Source organism: Engystomops pustulosus, chromosome 5 (assembly GCF_040894005.1).
Source record: "Engystomops pustulosus chromosome 5, aEngPut4.maternal, whole genome shotgun sequence".
Lineage (NCBI taxonomy): Eukaryota > Metazoa > Chordata > Amphibia > Anura > Leptodactylidae > Engystomops > Engystomops pustulosus.
Window position 1 is genome coordinate 141,777,375 of NC_092415.1, and position 23,112 is coordinate 141,800,486.

Here is a 23,112-nt window from a genome sequence, read left to right on the forward strand (position 1 = left end):
CAGAATTGCCAGACTTCAGCTTTTAATGTTTTATTATGTGAGTTCATTTTTCAGGACAGTTGGTTCTCATATATATTTTGTAATTAGCTGTCCTTGTGTGCAGAAGCCAAAAAAGTGTGAATCATATTCTAGCATTACAGTACATGTCTAAGCTTTCTGTAGCCACTTAAGCTAATTATTAGGGAGACTAAGCTACCACTTCAAAAATAGAGTTCAGGTTACTGGCACAACTAAAGGAATTTTTAAGTCAGAGTAAAACCGGTGCATTACTTCAGTGACTTTTACAAAGCGTTGCTCATGGTTTTGGTTACTCTCTTATTAACACTTTGGCAGCCTATATGTTAGGAGTGCAGCTTGTGTTGAAAAGTCTCTAGAGGAGATTGAAGGAGTCATAATGGCTCATGGTGTCATGTACTGCAATAATGGCAGACCTAGCCTTTGTGTGTATCTGCTGCTTCTAAGAAAAAGGCTTGCTGTAATTATTGTCCTTCTAGACTACATTGGTACTCTGATAAAATAAATGAGAACAGGCAAAGGAAAGTAACTTTTTTAAATGTTACTGGCTTACATCTGAAGCATATCCTTGTTTTTTTTTACCTTAAGGGACAGCTACCATCAGAATTTCTAATAATAGACTGCCCTAACTTACTTGGTGGTTGTTTTCTACGCACTGAAACCTTTTTTTTTTTCTAAAAGGGGTTTTCCAACCTTTAAAAAAAAAAAAATGGGCTGGAGGGGCTGTAAAATAATTATAAATAAGTACTTGGCATCTCCACTCTGACAACTTTTTCCCGCCTGGCACACTCACCCATCACCTGTTCAAATGCCTGATAGAGCACTGGGACAGAGGACGGCTGGGTGTGGGAGACTGTGAGTTGCGGAGATGGCAAGTACACGTTTATATTTGCCCATCTCTAGATTTTTTTATAAAGTCGGGAAACCCCTTTAAGAAAAAAAAGGTTCCAGGATGTAGAAATTGTGTCCGCAGAGGTATCTCTCTCTCCTAATACAGTGGCAGATGGTAATCAAGGTGTCAGAGGTCATCACCTCCCAGATAGCCCAGAGCAAGTCCGTAATTCTGGTGTTCCCTTTTTTTACCAGCCATGGACCCCCTGGGACTCTCGGGGCCCATGCAGCTGCAAGGTTAGCCATACTGTAATCTGCCATTGTTAACATATGTACATAATATTTTACATGAGGAGATATGTCAGAGCAATGCACTCTTTACTGAAAACCTGCTTCAGGATTATTATTTCACAGTTAATATAAGTCCCACCGATGCCATTCGAAATTCCTGGTTCACGTGAACTCTTAAGCACTGCATTTCATATGAAGTATATGATCGCAAAATAGTATATAAAAATATGTTTCCAATATTCTTTTCAAATATTTATTATACTCCCAATATGTGAAGTAAAAGAGGCCTAAAAATATGTAAAATGTTGCAATCATCCAGAAGGCATATGTACACCAAACTCTGGCCTGACCTGAATTTTGCCATGATGGCTTATTCATTAAAAATGGGCATTAGCAAAGGTCTCTTTTCATTAATGTTTGTAACATAACTATTCTCCACCTATAACTATTAATTATATATTATTTTATAATTCTAGTTTGGTGTCAAAATGTGTATGCAATGACTAGACTAGACTAGAATGTCTATTTTAACAACTAGAATTATTCAGGTGAAAGAAAAATACAATTTAAGTAATCATCTAATGGGCAACACTGCTAATTTTCTCATGTTTTATTATTGCATATATTTAACCAAAAACATACTTGGGATTGTGTACAAAACTATAAAAATTTGATTAACTGTGCACATCTGCAGTACTAGTAGTATTAACACAATGTAAACAGTCCAGTTCCATAAGCACTTGTTTTAATTTAGATCTATTAAATATGGCATGGGAAACAAAATGTTAATTATTTTTTTCTTAAATCTGCTTGACTTGTAATGTCTCCAGAGCCAAGTACTTTACAAGGCATCATGGACATTAAATTATACTGATGTTCAAATGCCAAACTTCTATTAAAACAATTCATTAAGTCATTGAATGCTTCTGCTCTTCCCCGTTGCTGCTCAGAGCCAATCCTGTTCTGCCTCGCAGAGCTCATTTTAAAAGCATTTTATGGAATATTGCCTTAAGAGTCTGGTTAATTTTCAGCAGCAATACTTGTCATTTTAATGTTCGTACATTTATTAATGACAGATATGACCCATGGGGCACCTGCTTTGCCAGATTTAGCTGCTTTCCAGCACAGCAGTGCATTGGTGCCATGGAGTTTAACATCACCATGACCTTGGACTTGCTCTATTTTATCTTTTCAATTTATTTGGACACGTTCATATATATATATATATGTGTGTGTGTATATAGTGTAAGGCAGTGGCTGGAAAGGTCATCAATGGCATCTATATTCCAGCTAGGTTTTTCACCTAGGCTTGGTAAATGGATGGCTATTGATGATTAATCCAGGTTCTGGGGCAGTGTTAATGCAGCTTGTTAGCCCGCACCTGGACCAGGGCTTAATAATTCCCAGCTGCACCATAGGAGGGTCTCTCTGATCCGAGCTAGAGGTGATGCTGTGATTGAACAAGCCTGAAGGTTAAGACTGCCATTGCCTTTATTTTGTATTTAGTAGCCAGAGAGGGAAAAGCTACTGTGTTAGCTAGAGCCCAGACGGGCGGGTCTTTTATTTAGTATTCTGTTTTTGTTGGTTATGAGCCTGTACATGTTGGGCCTGTAAATATACCTGAAAATAAAGACTGGCAGTCAAATCAGTTTTTGGAAGTCTGACTCTGCGTCTCTGTGAGCTGTCTTGGCTGTCACCAGTGAGCTGAACCCCTACAAATAAATGTATATTTATAATAAACACATGCAGTAAAGATTATTCTGTATGTACAAATTGAACTTAAGAACAAACCTACAGAACCTTGAATCTTGTATGTAACCCAGGGACTGCCTTTATGTGTATGTGTAAATATATATGCATACACGGTATACAGTACAGACTAAAAGTTTGGACACCTCTTTGGACACAGAGTTTTCTGTATTTTCATGACTATAAAATTGTAGATTCACAATGAAGGCATCAAAACTATGAATTAACAGATGTGGAATTATATACTGAACAAATAAAGTGTGAAACAACTGGAAATATGTCTTATATTCTAGTTTCTTCAAAGTAGCCACCTTTTCCTTTGATTACTGCGGTGCACTCTCTTGGCATTCTCTTGATGAGCTTCAAGAGGTAGTCACCTGAAATGGTCTTCCAACAGTCTAGAAGGAGTTCCCAGAGATGCTTAGCACTTGTTGGCCCCCTTTGCCTTCACTCTGCGATCCAACTTACCCCAAATCATCTTGATTAGGTTCAGGTCTGGTGACTGTGGAGGCCAGGTCATCTGGCGTAGCACCTCATCACTCTCCTATTTGGTCAGATAGCCCTTACACAGGGCTCAAACACCTTAAACAAGTGTGTTTGTGGTCATTGTACTGTTGAAAAATAAATGATGGTCCAACTAAACGCAAACCAGATCGAATAGCAGGCAAGATGCTGTGGTAACAATGCTGGTTCAGTAAACCTTCAATTTTGAATAAATCTCCAACAGTGTCACAGGCAAAGCACCCCCAAACCATCACACCACCTCCTCCTCCATGCTTACAGTTGGGACCAGGCATGTAGAGTTTATTTCTTCACCTTTTCTGCGTTGCAAAAAGACACGGTGGTTGGAACCAAAGATCTTAAATTTGGACTCATCAGACCAAAGCGCAGATTTCCACTGGTATAATCTCCATTCCTTGTGTTATTTAGCCCAAACAAGTCTCTTCTGCTTGTTGCCTGTCCTTATCAGTGGTTTCCTAACAGCTATTTTACCATGAAGGCTGCTGCACACAGTCTCCTCTTAACAGTTGTTGTAGAGATGTGTCGTCTGCCAGAACGCAGTGTGATAGTGACCTGGTCTCTAATCTGAGATGCTGTTAACCTGTGATTTCTGAGGCTGGTGACTCGGATAAACTTATACTCCCCAGCAGAGGTTACTCTTGGTCTTCCTTTTCTGGGGCGGTCTTTATGTGAACCAGTTTCTTTGTAGCGCTTGATGGTTTTTGCAACTGCACTTGGGGACACTTTCAAAGTTTTTCCAATCTTCAAACTGTCTGACCTTAATGATGGCCACTTGTTTTTCTTTACTGAGCTTCTTTTTTTCTAGCCATAATACAAATTCTAATAGTCTGTTCAGTAGGACCATCAGCTGTTTTCTGCACAACACAACTGATGGTCCCTTCACCATTTATAAGGCAAGAAATACCACTTATTAAACCTGACAGGTCAAACCTGTGATGTGAAAACCTTTTCTGGTGACTACCTCTTGAAGCTCATCAAGAGAATGCCAAGAGTGTGTAAAGCAGTAATCAAAGCAAAAGGTAGCTACTTTGAAGAACCTAGAATAGAAGACATATTTTCAGTTGTTTCACACTTTTTTTGTTAATTTTATAATCCCACATGTGTTATTCAATAGTTTTGATTCCTTCCGTGTGAATCTACAATTTTTATAGTCCTGAAAATACAGAAAACTCCAAAGTGTCCAAAGATGTGTCCAAACTTTTGGTCTGTACTGTATACCGTGTATGAATATATAATATTTATTATTGTACATAAATTCACACACACACACAGGCAGTCCCCAGGTTACATACAAGAAAGGTTCTGTAGGTTTGTTCTTAAGATGAATTTGTATGTAAGTCGGAATTGTATATTTTATAATTGTAACCCCAGACAATTTTTTTGGTGTTTTTGAGGATTGATAACTTGCAGCTGATTTCTGTAGCCTGGGACTAAAGTACAGTAAATTACCAATATCCAGAGGGCCGTTTGTAACTAGGGGTTGTCTGTAAGTCAGGTGTTCTTAAGTCAGGGAACACCTGTATATTCACACACATAGATCCAAGAGTGTTGATTACTAAGGGGCGCACAGTCTTCTTGAATGTTCAGCCCACTTGATTTTAAAAACATTTACTTTTTGTACACTTTTTACTATTGTAATACTTTGCCTCTAGAAAATAATAGCTCAGTGAGACCATCTGTAAAGACTTCGCTATACTCTGGGCACCCAAAGTCTATATATTTCTATACAGAATATTCCTATACTCATTGTAATTGTTCTTCTGTGTCTTTATTGTTTTGCTTTCTTTTTCATATGACCATTATTTTTCTTTTAAGATATTTTGCCAAAAATTGAAAAAGAAGATGATCTGACTTTATCTGCCAATGTTTCTCCTGTTCTTGATGCTGTGTCGGTGAGTGTCATGTATTTTTTTAATGCCGTGTATGAACCTGCAGTTTATAGCCATGTAAATGCTGGTGACAACTTAGCACTTACTGGACTTTTAGTTTTGTGTCTCCATTATTCTTTTTTTATTGTATGGTATGTATTTTTTAAAATATCTTTTCTTCACTTTTCCAGCATAGAGTATATTTTACAAAGGACTGGAACCCTTTAACCCTTTAAATATAGCCTCTCCTCAAAACTCACAAGTTTTTGTTTCTAGTACCTCAGAATGGACGGAACCCTTCAGTGCACCGTCGTGAAGAAGTGCAGCTAAAGGGACCTCTTAACCCCTTAAGAACGTTTGAGGATGATTTATATCGTCTTTGGGATTGCGCTGGCACTGCCAGTGTGCCAGCGTGATCCGCAGCAGGAGACCATCTGTTACATACAACCTGGTCCCTGCTGCGTCTGCCTGACATGGAGATCGCTCCGTGCCGGGCAGTTTAATTCCTTAACAGCCGTGATCGAGTACGAGCGTGGCAGCTAAGAAGAGAACATAGGGAACATTGTTTCCTCTGTCACTCCCCTGTCCTCCACAGCGCGATTTGGGGCTGCCGAGGGGTTGCCATGGCAGCTGGAGGTCCGTGTCTGCCATGTACGGTTGCCCATGAGATCCATTTCAAGACTGGATCTAATAGGCGAACTGTCAGTAAATCACTGATAGATACAATACAAGGGATGAAGGTATCCCCAGTGTAAGTCCCCTAGTGGGAGGGAAAAAAAGTAAAATAAAGAAATAAAAAAAGTAAATATATAAATAAAATAATTAAAAAAACACCTCCCATTACCCTATATATACTTATATATAAAATAATTAATATAACCCCCTAAACACAAAATTGGTATTGTCGCGTCCTTGGCCAAGCATCTATTTCATTATCATACACCTATTTTTAGGTGTATAAAAAAATAAAAAAAATAAACTAACTTCCTACCTCCCAAAAACAAGTAATAGAAAGCGATCAAAAAGTTAGATGTACCCTATAATAGTACCAATCTAACAGTTACCTTTTCCCGCAACAAACAAGTTCTAATAACCCTCTTTTGATTGAGGAATAAAAAAATTATAGCTCTCAGAATATGGCAAATGTGGTTTCCATAAATAGGAGTTTTTATTTGCTAAAGTTGTAAAATATAAGAAAACCTGTACATGTTTGGTATCTCCTTAACCGTACTAATCTATAGAATAATTATATCATGTTTATTATACTGAACTGAGTAAATGTTTCATTTAAAAAAAACAGCTGGAAAACAGCAGTTTTATTCTGAACAGTTGCAGGAAAGGGTTTATAAATTTGAATCTTCATGCTATTTTCACCATAAAAATAAACCCATTGGAAAATACAAATCTTCCCCCCAAAAAACAAGCCCTTATATGCCCATGTCACATAAAAAAAATTAAAAAGTTATATCTTTTGGAATTTGAGCAGTAAAAAACGTAAAAAGGTGTGTTTTCCGAAGGCTGTTTTAGGCTGTGTTCTTAAGGTGTTAAGGTATAGGGGTTCCAGGCAACACATGTACTTTCTTTCCACGTACCTCTGGCATGAGTCCTCACACGTAGGCAGCCCACATGGAGGCGTGGCAGCAGGATTTAGCACAAGTATCACACAAAGGGGCTACCCACAGGGTGGGGTGTCTCTGTTTTTCCTCCCCAGCAGTGAGTCTGCTAAGTGAAGAGGACAGTTTTATTTAGTTAACCCTGCTGCCAAACGGTAATTGGAGCATCAGAGAAGGGGGCCTTGCCATCCGGGAGGTGAAGATTTTGGCACCAGATTTTAAAGGTTAAAGCTCCAAGTGAGCTTGCAGCATGTCTGTTCCTGGGAGCTGGTCTTCAGCTAGTGGTGTTTGCCTGTAAAGTGCTATTGCTCCTTCCTCTCTGCTTTGCTGTACTCCGCTCCAGATTGACATCATGTCATTCTGGATCCTGCTGAAACCTTTGGCTCGGTTTCCCTCCTCTGGGAGGTAAAGGGTAAAAATGGTTATGATCCCAATTTTGATTATTTTAATCTTTTTTCTATTGTACCGTATAAGTTTTGTGCAATTTGCAAAAAGTCACAGGGGCACATTTACTTACCCGGTCCAGCGCGATCCCAGCTGTGCGTTGTCCGACTAGTATGAACTTTGTCGCAATTCACAAAGAGTGTGCGCCCGATTTCCTGCATCTGTTGCTTCCCCGCTCAGGTCCGCCGGAGTTCACCTTCTTGTTCGCACTGTATGTAAGTGCATGTCTTGCAACACAATTTAAAGTTGAATCCCACGCTCAGTCAGAATTCGTCGGATCGCCAAAATCTGATCCTGTGCGACATAATCCCATTCTAAATAGCTTTCACAGCGGCGCAAATCTCAAAAAGTGCAATCTGCGGGACCCTTCCTAAATAAGCCCCATTGTCTTCATCCTCTAAAAAGAAGTTAAGCAAAAATGTGCAGACAAAGTGGTTAAAGAAGTCTCCCGGTCCAGCTTTGAGGTCCTGATAAAAAAAAAGCTAACAAATGTGGTTGAGAAAAAGCTAACACCTGCTAATGAGTCCCAGCCATCTACCTCTAGAATGCCAGTAACCCATTCCGCAATCCATTCCGCCACCTATTTCCAAAGAAAAGGTTGAAATCTCTGATGTGGAATCAGACGGTGGTTCCGGAAAGCCATTCTGTACGCCAGAGGATACGGACTCTTTGCTTAGATCCCTTAGAGCAACAATGGGATTAGAAACAAGTAAATGAAACTCTGTCTATCCAGGGCTAGATCTTTCAGGTCCTAAAAAAAAAGTTTTTCCTGTTCACAGAAACAGAAGCATTAATTAAAAAATTATGTAAAGACCTTGAAATACTTATGAGAGTGTCAACATTTTTTAAAAGAAAGTTTCTTCTGAGACACGGTATCGAAGGTGGATGCTCCTATAACAAAAATGTCCAAGAAAACATCTCTACCTTTTGAGGATTTAGGACTACTTGGATCCTTTGGATAAAAAAGTGGCTAGTCTCCTGAAGAAATCTTGGGAAAATTCTATGGGCATGTTACGGCCCAGCATATCGGCTACATCTACTGCACGTACCCTGGAGGTCTGGCTTGGACAGCTAGAACATCACTTGATATCCCGCACACAAACAGAAGAGATCTTTGGTTCAGTACCAATCCTGCGACAGGCTAGAGGCCAAGGAAAAGGTTTCCTCTTCAACCCTAATGTTAATAAAGGATGCACAGACCACTGATGCCAGGCTCCCCATGGGGGGGAGGCTAAGGTGGTTCTATTATGTTCCCCTATGGGTAAATGCCTTACTCGAAGATTCCTGATTATAAAAGACTGACTTAATTAAGTGACATTGGGGCACCAGAGAAAAGAGTAGTACTCCTCTGTTTTTTACTGTTAAGAAAACCACACGGCTTGTTCTGAGCCATTTTCAATATAAAAGATTTTTAAAAAATTTTCCGAAATACACGAAATTCAAGATGGAGACAATACGGTCTACAGTACAGTCTCTGCAGAAGAATCAATTCACGGTGACCATGGACCTGAGCTACGCCTATCTTCATTTCCCGAACCACAGGAACTGCCAAAGGTATCTGAGAGTTGCTCTTTTCTTAACAGAGGTACTTCATCATTTCCAGTTTGAGGACTTACCGTTTGCTTTTTCCGCTGCCCCGAATATATTTACATTTAAAAGGCATCCATATAATCCCATACCTGGACCACTCGCTTATCTCTGCCCCTACACAACAATTACTACAAGGACATTTGGGCGAAGTGGCAACAACACTTTCAAAATTAGGAGGGCTGCTAAATTGGAAAAAATCAAAATTAGTTCCTTCCCAATAAAAAGTATTTTTAGGAGTCTTACTGGACACCCGTGTAGAGTCACTGGACAAGGAAGTGGTGGTTCCATACAAAATCAAAGGTTCCCTCTGCTGGTGGAGAATCCGTAAAAATGTCACTACAGGAGTAGCCTGGAGACCATTCTCTTTGGTGGCCATCACCACAGATGCCAACAGGTATGGCTGGGGGACTCACCTAGAAGACACAGTAGAGCAGGGTGCTTGGGACTCTTCATGGCATACCGGATCCTCAAATGCAAGACAGAAACTTGCAGTGTTTCAGGCATTGTTAAGATATTTCACCTTCATTCAACAAAGAGATGTGAGAATACTATCCGACAACATGGCCACTGTAATGTATTTAAACCAGCAAGGCGGAACAAAAGGCTTGGCCCTGTGCAGAGTAGCCAAATAATTGTTCAGATAGGCAGAGAAAAACCTCAGTTCCACTACAGCAGTAAATTTGGAAGGAAAAGGCAATCTGAAGGAAGGAGAATGGGCATTGAGGAAAGATGTCTTTTTGTCTCTAACAGAGTTTTAGGGAACTTGGGATGTTAACCTGGTATTCTCTGTTTTGACAGGTCCTCCCTTTGAGCCCCTCGAAGAGTCCACTTTTGGTCTTTCTATTGGCTATTAGTACAGTCTGCAGCCTGGATGAAATACAGGCTTTCTCATGTAAACTCCCATATTTTAGAATATTAGAAGACTGTATTGTATTAAAACATCAGCCCTCTGTTTTACCTCGGGTGGTTTCGGCTTTCCATTGTCAACAGGCGATCCGCCTCTCTTTTATTTGACCCAATCCTTCTTCTGAAAATGAGATTTTAATTCCCTGGATGTACAAAGGTGTATCCTCCTTGCGGAATAAGGGAAAAGCGGCTTGTAAGGTGGCAATAGCTCAATGGATCAGAACTGCCATTGATTCCATTCACTTCGGCAGTCTCCACCTTCTGGGCTGAAGAGGCTTTGGCTTCACTAGACCAGTTATGTAGGGCGGCTAACTGGGCTAATCCTACTACCTTTTTTTGACATTATAAATTGGACATTTCCTCTGCTCACAACCTATCCTTTGGTAGAAAGGTGTTGTCTGCTGTTGCCCCCCACTAGGAATTTCTCTCTATTTTCCCCCTGTGGTGCCTGTGGTGGCTTAGGGGAAATGTGAAAATTACACTTACTGGTAATTGGATTTCTCTTTTATCCTCCACCGCGACACAGATATTTCCCTCCCTATGTATTGTTATGGTATGGAAATACAGTGGTGCAATTATGTCAGATAATACAATTTTTTTTTTACAAAAAATTATTGCAATCAGAAATTATTTAGTATTATTATCTTCATTTAATTTGTCTTCAATGGAAAACCACAAAAAGAAAAGTCAAAAAGCCAAATTGGATATAATTCCACACCAAACATAAAAAGGGGGTGGACAAATGTATTGCCACTGTTTGAGAAATCATGTGATGCTTCTCTAATTTGTTTAATTAACAGCACCTGTAACTTACCTGTGGTACCTAACAGGTGGTGGCAATAACTAAATCACACTTGCAGCCAATTGAAATGGATTAAAGTTTACTCAACCTCTGTCCTGTGTCCTTGTGTTTACCACATTGAGCATGGAGAAAAGAAAGAAGGCCAAAGAACTGTCTGAGGACTTGAGAATCCAAATTATGAGGAAGCATCTCAACGCTACAAGTCCATCTCCAAAGACCTGAATGTTCCTGTGTCTACCGTGCGCAGTGTCATCAAGAAGTTTAAAGCCCATGAGGCTAATCTCCCTAGATGTGGATGGATAAGAAAAATTGAAGATTGTGCGGATGGTGGATAAAGAACCTCAACTAACATCCAAACAAGTTCAAGCTGCCCTGCAGTCAGAGAGTGCAACAGTGTCAACCTGTATTATCCGTCGGCGTTTGACTGAAAAGGGACTGTATGGTAGGATACCCAGGAAGGACCCAATTCTTACACAGAAATATAAAAGCCAGGCTGGAGTTTGCCAAAACTTAACTGAGAAAGCCTAAAACTTTTGGGAGAATGTCCTCTGGTCAGATGAGACAAAAGTAGAGCTTTTTGGGAAAAGGCATCAACATAGAGTTTATAGGAAAAAAAGAGGCCTTTAAAGTCAAACATGGCGGAGGATCACACAATGGAGTTTGGAGAAGCCACCTTAAAATCTCAGTGACCTGCAGCATTTTGCCAAAGAAGAATGGTCTAAAATTCCAACAGACCTTGTTTAGTTATGTAAGCAGCCCCAGAAAGTGTCTCCCACTCCTCATTTGATTATGTTGCAGTCCAATTGTAAAGTTTCCCCATCCCCACTTTTACCCTAGTCCACAATCTTATTCTTATTGTTACATAGCCACTGCTAACAGAATGAAGACAGTGGATTACACCACAGTTAGAAAATACTGAGATAAAACTCAGATAAATGACAGTAAGCTAAAACTTACATGGTGCTTTTGTCTTCCCATGCTGCCGCGATCATTTACTTCTCCTCTAGGCTCTTCAGCTGGGGTCGCGGTGACGTCATCATACGCTGCCCACGACATAACTAAAAGTGCCTGGGTCTCCCAGAGCAAAAGAGCGGCGCATTGAAACAGGTCAGTGCCACGCCATGCCAGCGGCAGCTTGGTTCTTTTGTGAGTGATTCAGGCACTTGCCAAATCACCCACATTGCAATTATCTTCCAACAGGGCTCTGTCATCTGCTGCCTGAGGCGGGATTTCCAACCAGCCTCGTGGCAGATGCGACCCTGTTAAGGGGTTAAAGTGTTCCAGTGCTTTTTTAAATCTATCAATCGGCCTCAAGTGTTTCGCAAGATTTTTTTTTGTCTCAAGCTTAGAAGTCATTGTTTGTATTGTGCTTCTGTTTATCACCCATTGATATTAGAGTTATTATGAAGTGGAATTGTGCACATTTATTTATAGTTTCCTTGCTTCAGACAGATTCAGAAATTTTTCAGACATAATTTTGCAGTGATAACCTTTATACTGACATAATGATTTCATGCTGAAATTATTTGTATGATAGATGAAGGTTGTTGCTTGATTGGACTTTAATTATTTTTCTCATTTTGACGCCTTCAATTGTGCAATGCCATCAATGCACATTTTTTTTGGTGTGGAGTGTCAGGAAAATCTAGCAATCCAAAGAAATTGTGGAGAGGTTCAGAGGTGTCAGGAGTTTTAGCTTTACCATAAAAGGATACCACTGGTTGCAAATAAATTCCCCAAAGGATAATTTATCTCAATGGTAACACATAGTGGTCTGTTTTTATACCATAAACTTTTATGCCATAATTGTTTATATAAGTACAATTGCATCTTATATTTAACACTATTAGTACCTCGTATACAGAGGATTTTCTACAAAAAAGACTTTACTTATAATTATGAGATGCTCTAATGGCATTTTCTTGGTTAGGTGAAACAGCGTTACTAAATACCTTTTTAGTTTAGACATTACATGGTTTAAACAGCATTTAAAAAAAAATTGCATTACTCTAACTTTGTTTCTGCATTTAAAGGGATTTTCCACATTTGCAGAAAATCCTTGCAGAAACAGCATTTAGGAGGGAAATGGAGGAAACCGTTATACTTCGAGGGGGGCGTCCCTGGTACCATATCTTTGGGGGGGACACTTGTCACATGTGGAATGAATATGACATCACTGATTCATTCCTTGCACGTGAAATCATTTCTGGACTTTTCTGTAGCCATTAGTAGAACAGTTTCCTCTATCATCTAGCTGCTGCTTCTTTATGGTTTCTCTGCAAATGTGTAAAACCCCCTTAAATAGTATTTTCTTCAATCATTTTGTAATACAATAGAACTTTGTTTCAAAATTACTATTCTAAAACTATTTTGTTATATATTATCTATATATTTCATTAGTATTTTGGTTACTACTTTACTTTACAGTATAATGGCTGCTTCTGGTTTACATATGAATATTTCCTATTTTTTATGTGTTTGTCTATTTAAAATAAGTTACAATTAGTTTTTTTTATTAAAAAATTATATAAATTATTATTTTCAACAGCAAGCTGTAGACAGTGCTGTGGAGTCTGAAGCTGTCCCTTCTGTTACAGTTAAGGTAAGTGTTTATAGTGCACTTTTCATTTTGCCCCTTCTACTTTATTCTAACCCAATTAGTCTATTTTCTTTTTGATAGCCCTTTCAAAACTGTTTACTAATTCAAATCAGCTGTTAAGAATGTCATTTTCAATGCCAAATACTGTGAACTTTTATCAGCTAAACAGCTGACACCTTTGTGTGACTGGACACATTGTCCTCATAAACTAATTTAAGGTTAATAGGGGTGCCCGACTTGTATAGAAATATGCTCAACATTGGCTGCCTGCTCAATGTTGCCGCTGCTCCCTTGTTGTTGTGGACCTCCTGCAAGCCATTGGAAGACAGGTCATCAGCAGTGGCACATGTAGCTTTTGACCGCTTTGACCTACTCTACAGTGGCTAATCAGAGGATGACTACATCATAGCTACATTAATGAGCTGTAACCTCATTGAACAGTATGCTTGCTCTGGAATTAAAATGGTACATCTTATTTACACTTATTGACAAATAACATAAATAGCTGACCAAACTCATGCTAAAATTTACATTTAGATGGATGCCAAAGGTTTTCAGAGACTACTCTTTGATGAGCATGTGTAATTGATGAGCCGCAGGAGCTAGAAGGCACTTTAACCACTAGACATGCCTTAAAGGGAACCTGTCACCAGGGACCTAATTTTCACTAAAGACAGGTTACAGAAGCCCATTACAGCTACATTGTAAATATGCCTTTTCTCTAAGCATTTGTATTACAATATAATTGTGTGTTGTAACTTACTTTGCCCCTTGACCGAATCCTCTGTGTAGTCCCAGGGTTTTGGTTTGGATGCATTTCAAAAAACAATATGTGACTTGTCTTTGCTTCAGACTACTCAGCTCTTGGCCCCCACCTTTGTGCTCACGTACAGCTCCTCCCTCCTACTCTTTCAAAGAGCTCACAGCCTGGTGAGCTGACATCAGTGGGAGAGGGAGGAGATGTACAGGAGCACAAAGGTGGGGGCCAAGAGCTGAACAGTCTGCAGCTCAGATAAGTCACATGTTTGAAATGCATCCAAACCAGCCAACCCCTGGAACTACACAGATGATTCTGTCAGGGTACAACGTAAATTATAACACACAATTATATTGTAAAACAAATGCTTAGAGAAAGCAGAAATGCATATTTGCAGTGCAGCTGTAATGGGCTTCTGCAATCTGTTTTTAGTGAAAATGAGGCCCCTGCTGACAGGTTCCCTTTATCAATGCACTCACTTTGTGAAGCCGATAGACTTTGAAAGAAGGTGCATCATTGGATTGGCAGAAGCATAATGGTCATCTTTCAAGACTGTCCGCCATCTAGGCAGTTCTGAAATAACTGTCAGGAGGAGTTGGTAGATCTGGTTATATGAGGGCACACTGACAAGCCTAACAGACTCCAGGCAACCCAGACAGACTACTACTATCGAGGATTGTTTGATCTGTTGACAAGCACAAGCAGCCCCTAGGTTTCCAGGCACTTAGCCGAAGGAAACTTATTGTCACAATGCCCATTACGTATCCTGCCTTTGACAGCCATCCACCGTCGCCTATGTTTTCTGTGGTGTATTGAAAAATTAACCTTGCCTGGTATACTATACCATCCAATCCTGTGGTCAGAAGTGTATCCACTGCTGATCTGACATGGATCCTCAGGAAAGGCCATCTATATCAACATCTTGGAAAACCCCTTCAAATGTTGTGCTGCTTATTTATAACAGAAGAATAGATACAACAGTATTGGCATTCATATAGGTTTTTAGCTCCAAAACATCAATGAAAGTTAAATTTAAAGCAGTTGAGAAGCTTCCTTATTCCATATGTATCCAAAATCCGGTAGCTTGAAATGGAGAAAATTACTGCAGAAACTAGTTCATAATAAACTATGCTATGAACTGTCTGGGTTTAGAGTTTAATGGGGAGTATGAGGTGACTCTTTGGACTGAGTGAATGGAGATGTTTTGTAATCTCTGGAAATGCAAAAGGTGTTTATTTTCCACAAAATGCCAACAAGAAAGAAAACTATTTTATGAGGGAACTGATTACACTGATAACTGCTGAAGAGAAATCTTACACTCTCTTATTTCCTGTGCAGGCTTTGACTTTTTTATTCCAGTCTGCAAATTGACATAGCCACCTCTACTGTCATTCTGTGTACCTCGAATAGTGCCTGCAGGTACTCAGGAAATAAAATACAGTTGACTTTACCGTTTCCTGTTTGTAGGCTGTCATTTAGACAAATGTGCCAAAATGTCCTGCCAATTCTCTGCCCCTGATAGACATATAAAGACTTAAAGTACTGTGTAAACACACCTTGTCATTTACAGAATGCGGAAAGGTAATGCGATAGACAAGGGTTGTGCTCTGCATGCGGTTCTGTGCTTTAAAGTCTTGGGCTTTCATCCAAGAGTGCACTTCAGGCTTTGAGTATGTTATTTGACATCGGGAGATAAGGCAAAGTTTGTAACTCATTGACTCTGATGGTTATTTGTCAGAAATGGAACATTGGGATACAGGACAATATGTCTAGTTTTTAGGGATCTGTGGAAAATAGCAGTAGTGCTGTTGGAAATGTAGTTAAATTCAAGTTAAAGTTTACAATTTTTAGTAAATGTATAATAATGTAGTGTGCCCTGGAGTTTTTGAAATAGTCATTACTTTAGAGTACCCTTTTAATTCCCTGAAGTTTTTTTGCAACCCAATGGGATCGAGTGCTAGTTGCATGTAGTTAATGATTCACCTCAAGTTTTAAATTAGTTCAAAGGAATCGACAATTAAGTTTAACTACCACCTATTAACTGAAGTAAAGAGCTTCTAGAACACATTTGACAAATCTCTGACCTAACTTAAAGGGGTATTCTCGTCTCGGCATTCACATTCAGTTTCACTAATCTTCCATTTATAAACATTTCTTCAATTGGATGTTATTAAAAAAAATGTTCCTGTGTGAAGATAATTTCTCATAAATGTAGTCATGTTGTCCCTTAGAAACGAGATAGCTTCCTCGGATACGACCACGTCACACTCTGGCAGCGGTGGCCAGACATGCGCTATTGAGCCCTGCCTGACCTCCTGGATTCAGCAATCATTACCACAGGACGGCTGTGCGAAATGTAGTAACTCCCGGACATATTATATACAATAACCTTTTGTTTCTTTGTGCAATCCCTCCAGCAGAGGTGGCCGTATCCGAGGAACCCATCTCGTTTCTAAGGGACAAAATGACTACATTTATGAGAAATTATCTTCACACAGGAACATATTTTTTAATAACATCTAATTGAAGAAATGTTTATATATGGCAGATTTATCAAACTGAATGTAAATGCTCAGACGAGAATACCCCTTTAAGCTTTATACGCATGGCCGAGAGAAGAAGGGAAGAGGGGTGAGTGCTCCTCACCTCTCCATAGAGAGATGAGCCTCCAGCTTTCCATGACCTCTATGGGAGCCATGGGTTTTTATGTGTCCCCATGCAGTCATATGCATGGGACTTTACCAAGTAAATTTATATTGGTCTGATGTTCACACAGTGTTTTGATACTGTTCAGTATCTGCTATATAAATGCAGAGAACCTACCTCTCTTTTATTTTCACCTTATTTTCCCCTCCCAAATGGATAAAAAGGGCATGCCCCATCTAGTTAGTTTCAGTGCTAAATCACTGCTAAAACCATGTCAGGTAGCTGCATATAGGTAAGTCCCATTGCATAGGGCTATTCCTTGTGCAGATAGATGAGATGACACCTCAAAATACATTTCAAAGAATAATGTGTAAACCTGGACTTAGTGGTCCAATACTTACTGTTATTGTGACTTCTAGTCACAGCAACTGCTGTCCCAGCTCAGAACACAGGCCGAAGATAACACAATGTTGACAGCCGTACACCCATTAGATTAGCAATTGCAGGCTGTAGCTGGTGTGCACTTGTCAGTGTAGTGTCACTGCTGAGCCTCTGTATACAAAGGCCTCCGGTGACTGGTTGAGCTGCTTCTGAATCGGAGAGCCATAGAGAGGGAGTTGTATATAGTGTTTCTTTTTGTACAGTACAGTACAGATACCACCCTAGAAACCACATACAGTATCTGTATAATAACTATTACAGATCCCTGTGCAAAATGCAAATATAGTGCACATATCAGACAAAAATAATTCTGGAGATCCCTTCCCCTGGAGCAGACACGAAGACACAGCTTTAGGACACAGGGCAGTGCGACAGCCACAGCAGGAGAGGAGCCGAGCGTTGCTTCAGCCGTTGTACTGCCCTAAACCCTGATGTCAGCACATATAACCATCAGAAGCCAGGACAGATCAGGAGATACCGGGAGTGGTAAGCACTAGTCTTGAGGATTGATGGCGGTGCCTATCGGTTTCAGTGGCGGCAGCATGCAGGCACAGGATGTGCAGACCCAATTTAGGGTGTAATACTTTCATTTAAAGACTTAACTGCTTAAAATGTAAAGGCTTCCTTCAATTTGAATTTTATCATTATTTTCTACTTAGTTCTCAATACGGACCAGGCTGCATGTACAGAAGACAGTGCTCGCTATAAGTGTCCCTCCCTTTTTAGCTCTTACTCAGGATCAATTCATTTTTCATTCCATTGGTGAGTATTAAAACTTCATGCACCGACAATGTGACAGTAGTGAACTCTGTGAGCGTTTGTAATGTATGCAATTGTCAATGTTCACACCTGAGGCTGCTATGACACCTGAGGCTGCTATGACTTTTTACCTTAAGTCACCTACCTAGATATTAGCCCTTTCACTTGTATTTTTGTAATCTATATAGGTGCTTAACTATGTGCTTTTCCTAATACTTCACAGTCTCATCCCATTGAACTTAATATTTGTGCTGACAGAATTAACCTCTCTGTGGGCACTACTGGGAGAGTCAGTGGGGCACATTTACTAAGGCCATTGCACTAGTTTTCTGTTGGACAAACTTCTTGCACCACATTTGTGTCGCACGCGACCCTTTTCTGGAACAGCTGCACTAGGCATCATGTGACACAAATTAGTTCTGGTGCTCAGTCAGACAACGCACCAAATTTAACATGCAAAGTCCGACATAAGTATGTCGCAATCCCTATGTTAAAGGCGCATAAAAAAAAAACTGGTGTACTCTGTTGGGGCAATGCACGGAGCGCCAGATTCATGAAGAACGGGCTCCAGAAATCCTGGCACACACTGCACATGACACAGGCAAACCGCATTTAGTGCAGTTTGTACCGTTCTTAGTAAAGGTGCCCCAGTATATTATAATTTCAAACTTATTGGGCATAGGAAAAAGAATCAACTTTACCCACCAAAAGTGTAATGTTTTTTTTTCCTAAATTAATGAAACACTTGTAGAGGAAGGGACAGTAAAACACACCTTACTACAAGATGCAGCCCAGGTTTGGACACAAAAAGCAAAAAATATATTTAACACATACACATGAACACACTACTCTGCTGCTAGGCTACCCAGATTGGCATTGCAGAGGCAGTGCTCGCTCAGGGATCACTTGTAATGCTTTATCAGCGCTTCACCCAATCTCCCGGAAAGCGTCAGGACAGTCTGGCAGTGCTGAATCCTTCTGACTTGCAAGATACAGTCACTTTTTTCTTAAAAGTACGTTTTGTATTCTGAGAAATATTGTAATTGTACCTTAACATATGGGTAAAAAAAACCCTCCAAACACAACACATATAAAGAGGATCTGTCACCAGATTGTCCAGTGCAAACTGTAGACAATATGACTACATTTCTCAGGGCTAATGAGGCATATTTGCGTATCTGCATGGCTTTGCAGTCTTGTTTGTTTTCTGTAAGTAATTAAAAAGTGAATTGTATGAGCCCAGAAAGCTCAGAGTTCAGGAGTTGTACTGAATGTACATTTTTTTATATCTTATTCTTCAGAACCAGGAGTGGCTAAATCTGTAAGTGTTTCTGTGTTCCTGAAGGGAAACTGTCCCCCATCAGACCTCGAGGGAAGTGCAGTTGTTTCATACAACACTCCAACAGGTGACTATTTTAATAATTGTGTAATAAGGAATTTGTTCTGAAACTTTTAGCCCTTCTTGCTTCCAAGATGAAATGCATCACATTGCTACTAAAACGAGAAGTCTTCTTGACTACTACTTGATTGCATCACCTTTTGAACACCAGATACTCGCATCCACCTCCTTGAGGGTTCATGTAGTGCATAAATAAGAATGACATACCGTATTTTTCGGACTATAAGGCGCACAAAAAATCCTTTGATTTTCTCAGAAATCAAAGGTGTGCCTTATAGTCCAGTGCGCCTTATATACGAACCTTACTTACAGACAACAGCTGCCTTGAACTGTGCCCAAGTCTGCCACCTGCTGGTCATTCATCCTTATAATCAGGTATATATATAAACCTAGACATTTTAGCAGGCATTTATTGATGGTGCGGCTTATATTTTGGTGCGCCTTATAGTCCGAAAAATCTTACAACCGTTGTAGGGAAAGTACTGCTTTAAAATTGTAACCTAATATACAGACTAAGAATAAAAATATAGATGTGTAAAACTGAATGCTCCTGGCAATATAGCTGGCAGTAAGATGGGTTTCCCATGCATAGGCCCCAAGGTTCTCCCCTACCTACACAACACCTGACTGTGCCATTCTGGCCATTCTTTTCCAGTTTATACCCAATTGTAGACAACACTGTTTGGAATCATTTTTGATTGTCAGTACAGTGTAGAGAGCTGCTTTGGCTAGGTAAGAGGCCATAGATGTTGTGCAGTATGGAATGAATTGTCCTTATGAAGGTAGTCTTTCCAGCCACTATTACAGGCGTTGTGACTCTTAAAGGGAACCTATCACCATAGAACAACACTATGAACCCCTAACAGTATCTTCTTGACTGCATCGATGAGACAAACCAGGCTGAATTAAAGTGTTTTTTGGGACGAAACAGAAACATCCACAATATACAAAGGCACCACAGTTATCTAGAAGTTACTGTAAGGGCTTTATAATATTGTTCTGTGGTGACAGGTTCCCTTTAAAGGCCATGCCATGCATGCTTTACTGAAGATTGTGGATAAGGAATATAGTAATAGATTTGGGGGATAGGAATAAGAATAGTACTCTATCTGTAAAGATTTCACTTGTGGACTTTGTGCGTTCAACTCTTTGCTGATGGCTTTGGAGATGACACTAGTCTTTAACCATGCTCATTGCCGGCTACCTCTCCTTTTTGTGGATGCAATAGTGAGTGCTGAAATGGCATAACCACTGCATATTTCTTTTTTTGTATGTATTTAAAACAAAACTTTACTGTCAATGGCTGCAGTGACCTTTGTAATTTGCTAAAGTATACAATATACTTTATTGCTTGCCATATTATCAAAACCGTGTATACTGGCACAGTCAGCTGTTTGTATTTCTGGAAAGCTTATACTACCTTTTAAGAACACAAGGTGCTCCAAGCAATTGTGCCTAGAAGCGTGTGTACCGCAATGTTTAGTGTAATGTAACCTCCTACAGATCTCTCTGCACAAAGGGAGATTCTTGCTGCAAGCAACTGGATTATTTTAGGTTTAAAACAAGGTGAAGTCAATAGCCTTCCCTATCTGTGAAATGAGTGTCCCATTGTATCTGGAGGGAATTCTAAATGTAAATAATAATAATAATCTTTATATATCGCCATCAAATTCCGTAGCGCTAATCCCTTATCACATTATCTATGACTAACCACCACTCATTTTACGTATAATTTATTTACATGTTTAATTTTCTGCTTGAGGTTCCTTTTACATATATTCTGTACCTGTGTCGGTGTGAAGTATAAAGAGGGTTTTCTGTAATCTGTCCCATGTATGGTGAATGGGGGCATCTGGTGCAGAAAGTGTCATCAGTTGTGCTGCACTCCAGCATAAAAGCTACAGGGCAGACACTTGGATCTTCATATCATGACTTACAAATATTTGGTCAATTTTATGAACTAGTTGTTCCCTTTTTTTTTTTATAAATTTCAAGAAAACCACATGTTTCATTGAAAACAGTCCACTGAGAACACAAATAATGCTGATATAACTGTTCATATGCATACGGGTGGAAAATAATATTCTGCTCCATTATCATCACTTCACTGGGCAAATGTACTTTAAGCCATGTAGATTTATCAAGTCATAACCTGGTAAACCAGAACAAATATATTTACTAGAAAAAAAATTCACAAGTAAGCAATATCATGGAACCTCATAGTCTAATAATGGTTAGTGGCCAACTATATTTCACAATGAAAATGTACAACTTACTGCTTGTTCTAATAACACCATTCCTTTCTGTGAATTGGAATAACTGTGCCCTTACCTAAAGGATATAAACATGTAACAGTAACCATCAGTAACAAGAACAGCCCATATAACATCAGTATTACAAATAAATGGGAAGCATGACAATATATAAACCAATAGGCATCATGGCAGTAGTGGGATGAAAACCCCAAAATTGTATTTGGAAGTAGCTATTGAGTGGGCTGCTGACTAACTATCTAACCTTTTGGTGGATGCTGGGGAGATGTTCATTAGATTGAAGCATAGTCTTTTCATGTATCTTTTAAATATACCATATGAAATTTCTATGATCTAAAGATTTCTCATTTGCGAGCAAAGAATATTCTGTTAAATGCTGTTATAGCCTTCAATCTACCAGACTCTCTCCATACTCTATATTACTTATGACACTTTTATGATAAAAATCCAACAGCGAAGCAACACTCCAGAATAAATACAGTAGTGTTTTTTATTTTACCAGTGGAAAAAGATACAACGTTTCAGCTATCTCTATGTAGCCATTTTCAAGTAAGGGCTTTTTCGAGCCAGATTCCCTGAAGCTTGCTCCCACATCGGATTACAATCCAGACTACCACAGTGCCACTCCATCAACTTCTTTTTATTTGGGACTTTTATGATAAAAATAAGCATAAAGCAAAAGGTAGCGTTGTAGTACACAAAGAACAACCAAAAACCCAGAAAAAAGAAAAAAGTTTTATGCATGAAGATAAATTCAAATTTTGTGAGTTTTATGGTTTTTATTTGATATTTGGCTATTAAAAAGATGAATATGAGCTCCATATGTATTAAAAATAAAATGGTCTTCTGCTCTTTCAGAGCCAGAGGACACTAATAAAGAGTTATATGATCCAGCCTACACATTGAGTATTTCAGCTTGCTGCTAACATTATATAATTGCTTTACTAGGGTTACTTCCGCCTGTCAATAAATGCTGCATGTAATCCTGGTTCATGCACGTCTCTATGGCTAGAGGGCCTGAGTTTGAATTGAAGAGAAATGCGCTGCAGATTGCTCTATATGTAAAAGTCTTAAAGTTCTTCGTAGCCTATTTACCTCATCTTTCTGTAGCTTATTAAATTTCCATTTAGTAGCTAATCTTTATTGGATTAACCATTTTCCAATGTTATATGCTATTTTCCAGCTAAAGTGCCCTGAAGTTTGCACAGCTGTTCTTTTATTAAACATTTCTTACCTTTTTGTGATTTTTTTTCCTCCTTTTTGCTGCCTGTGACATTAGAACTGAACCCTGAAGGTAAGAATAATGAACAATGGAGCTTGGCTGTTTATTCAGATTTTGAGCTCTGTAGCTAAAATTGTATGTTATGTATGTATGTATTCAAGAGCATGGTAAATCCTGCAAAGGGAGCCCATTAGCAGCGTACCGGGGAGTGTTACAAATATCCTACAGTCATCTTTATCTTCTGCTTTGTTTTTTCTTGTACTATGAAACTGTTCTTTGAGCAGCAAAGGGAAGGTTACTCCTGTTTGCCAGTGGTTTGAAAATTAGATGTTCTGCTAGAGTATAGGAATGTAATATTCAACCATCCAGATACTTTCTCTGCACT

At 39.3% G+C, this 23,112-nt stretch overlaps 1 protein-coding gene across 5 annotated transcripts in view; it reads left to right on the forward strand.

The window, feature by feature from the left end:
* The window catches only part of BBS9 (Bardet-Biedl syndrome 9), a 271,289-nt gene that overhangs the window by 98,626 nt on the left and 149,551 nt on the right, over nucleotides 1-23,112 (forward strand). For 4 of the 5 annotated variants that reach the window (XM_072153261.1, XM_072153263.1, XM_072153262.1 and 1 more), the window contains 5 exons: nucleotides 5,224-5,300; nucleotides 13,180-13,233; nucleotides 17,734-17,836; nucleotides 19,135-19,239; nucleotides 22,785-22,799. In XM_072153261.1, the coding sequence (XP_072009362.1) occupies nucleotides 5,224-5,300; nucleotides 13,180-13,233; nucleotides 17,734-17,836; nucleotides 19,135-19,239; nucleotides 22,785-22,799 (354 nt within the window). The remainder of the gene's footprint in view (nucleotides 1-5,223; nucleotides 5,301-13,179; nucleotides 13,234-17,733; nucleotides 17,837-19,134; nucleotides 19,240-22,784; nucleotides 22,800-23,112) is intronic. The other variant, XM_072153264.1, reaches the window with a different exon arrangement.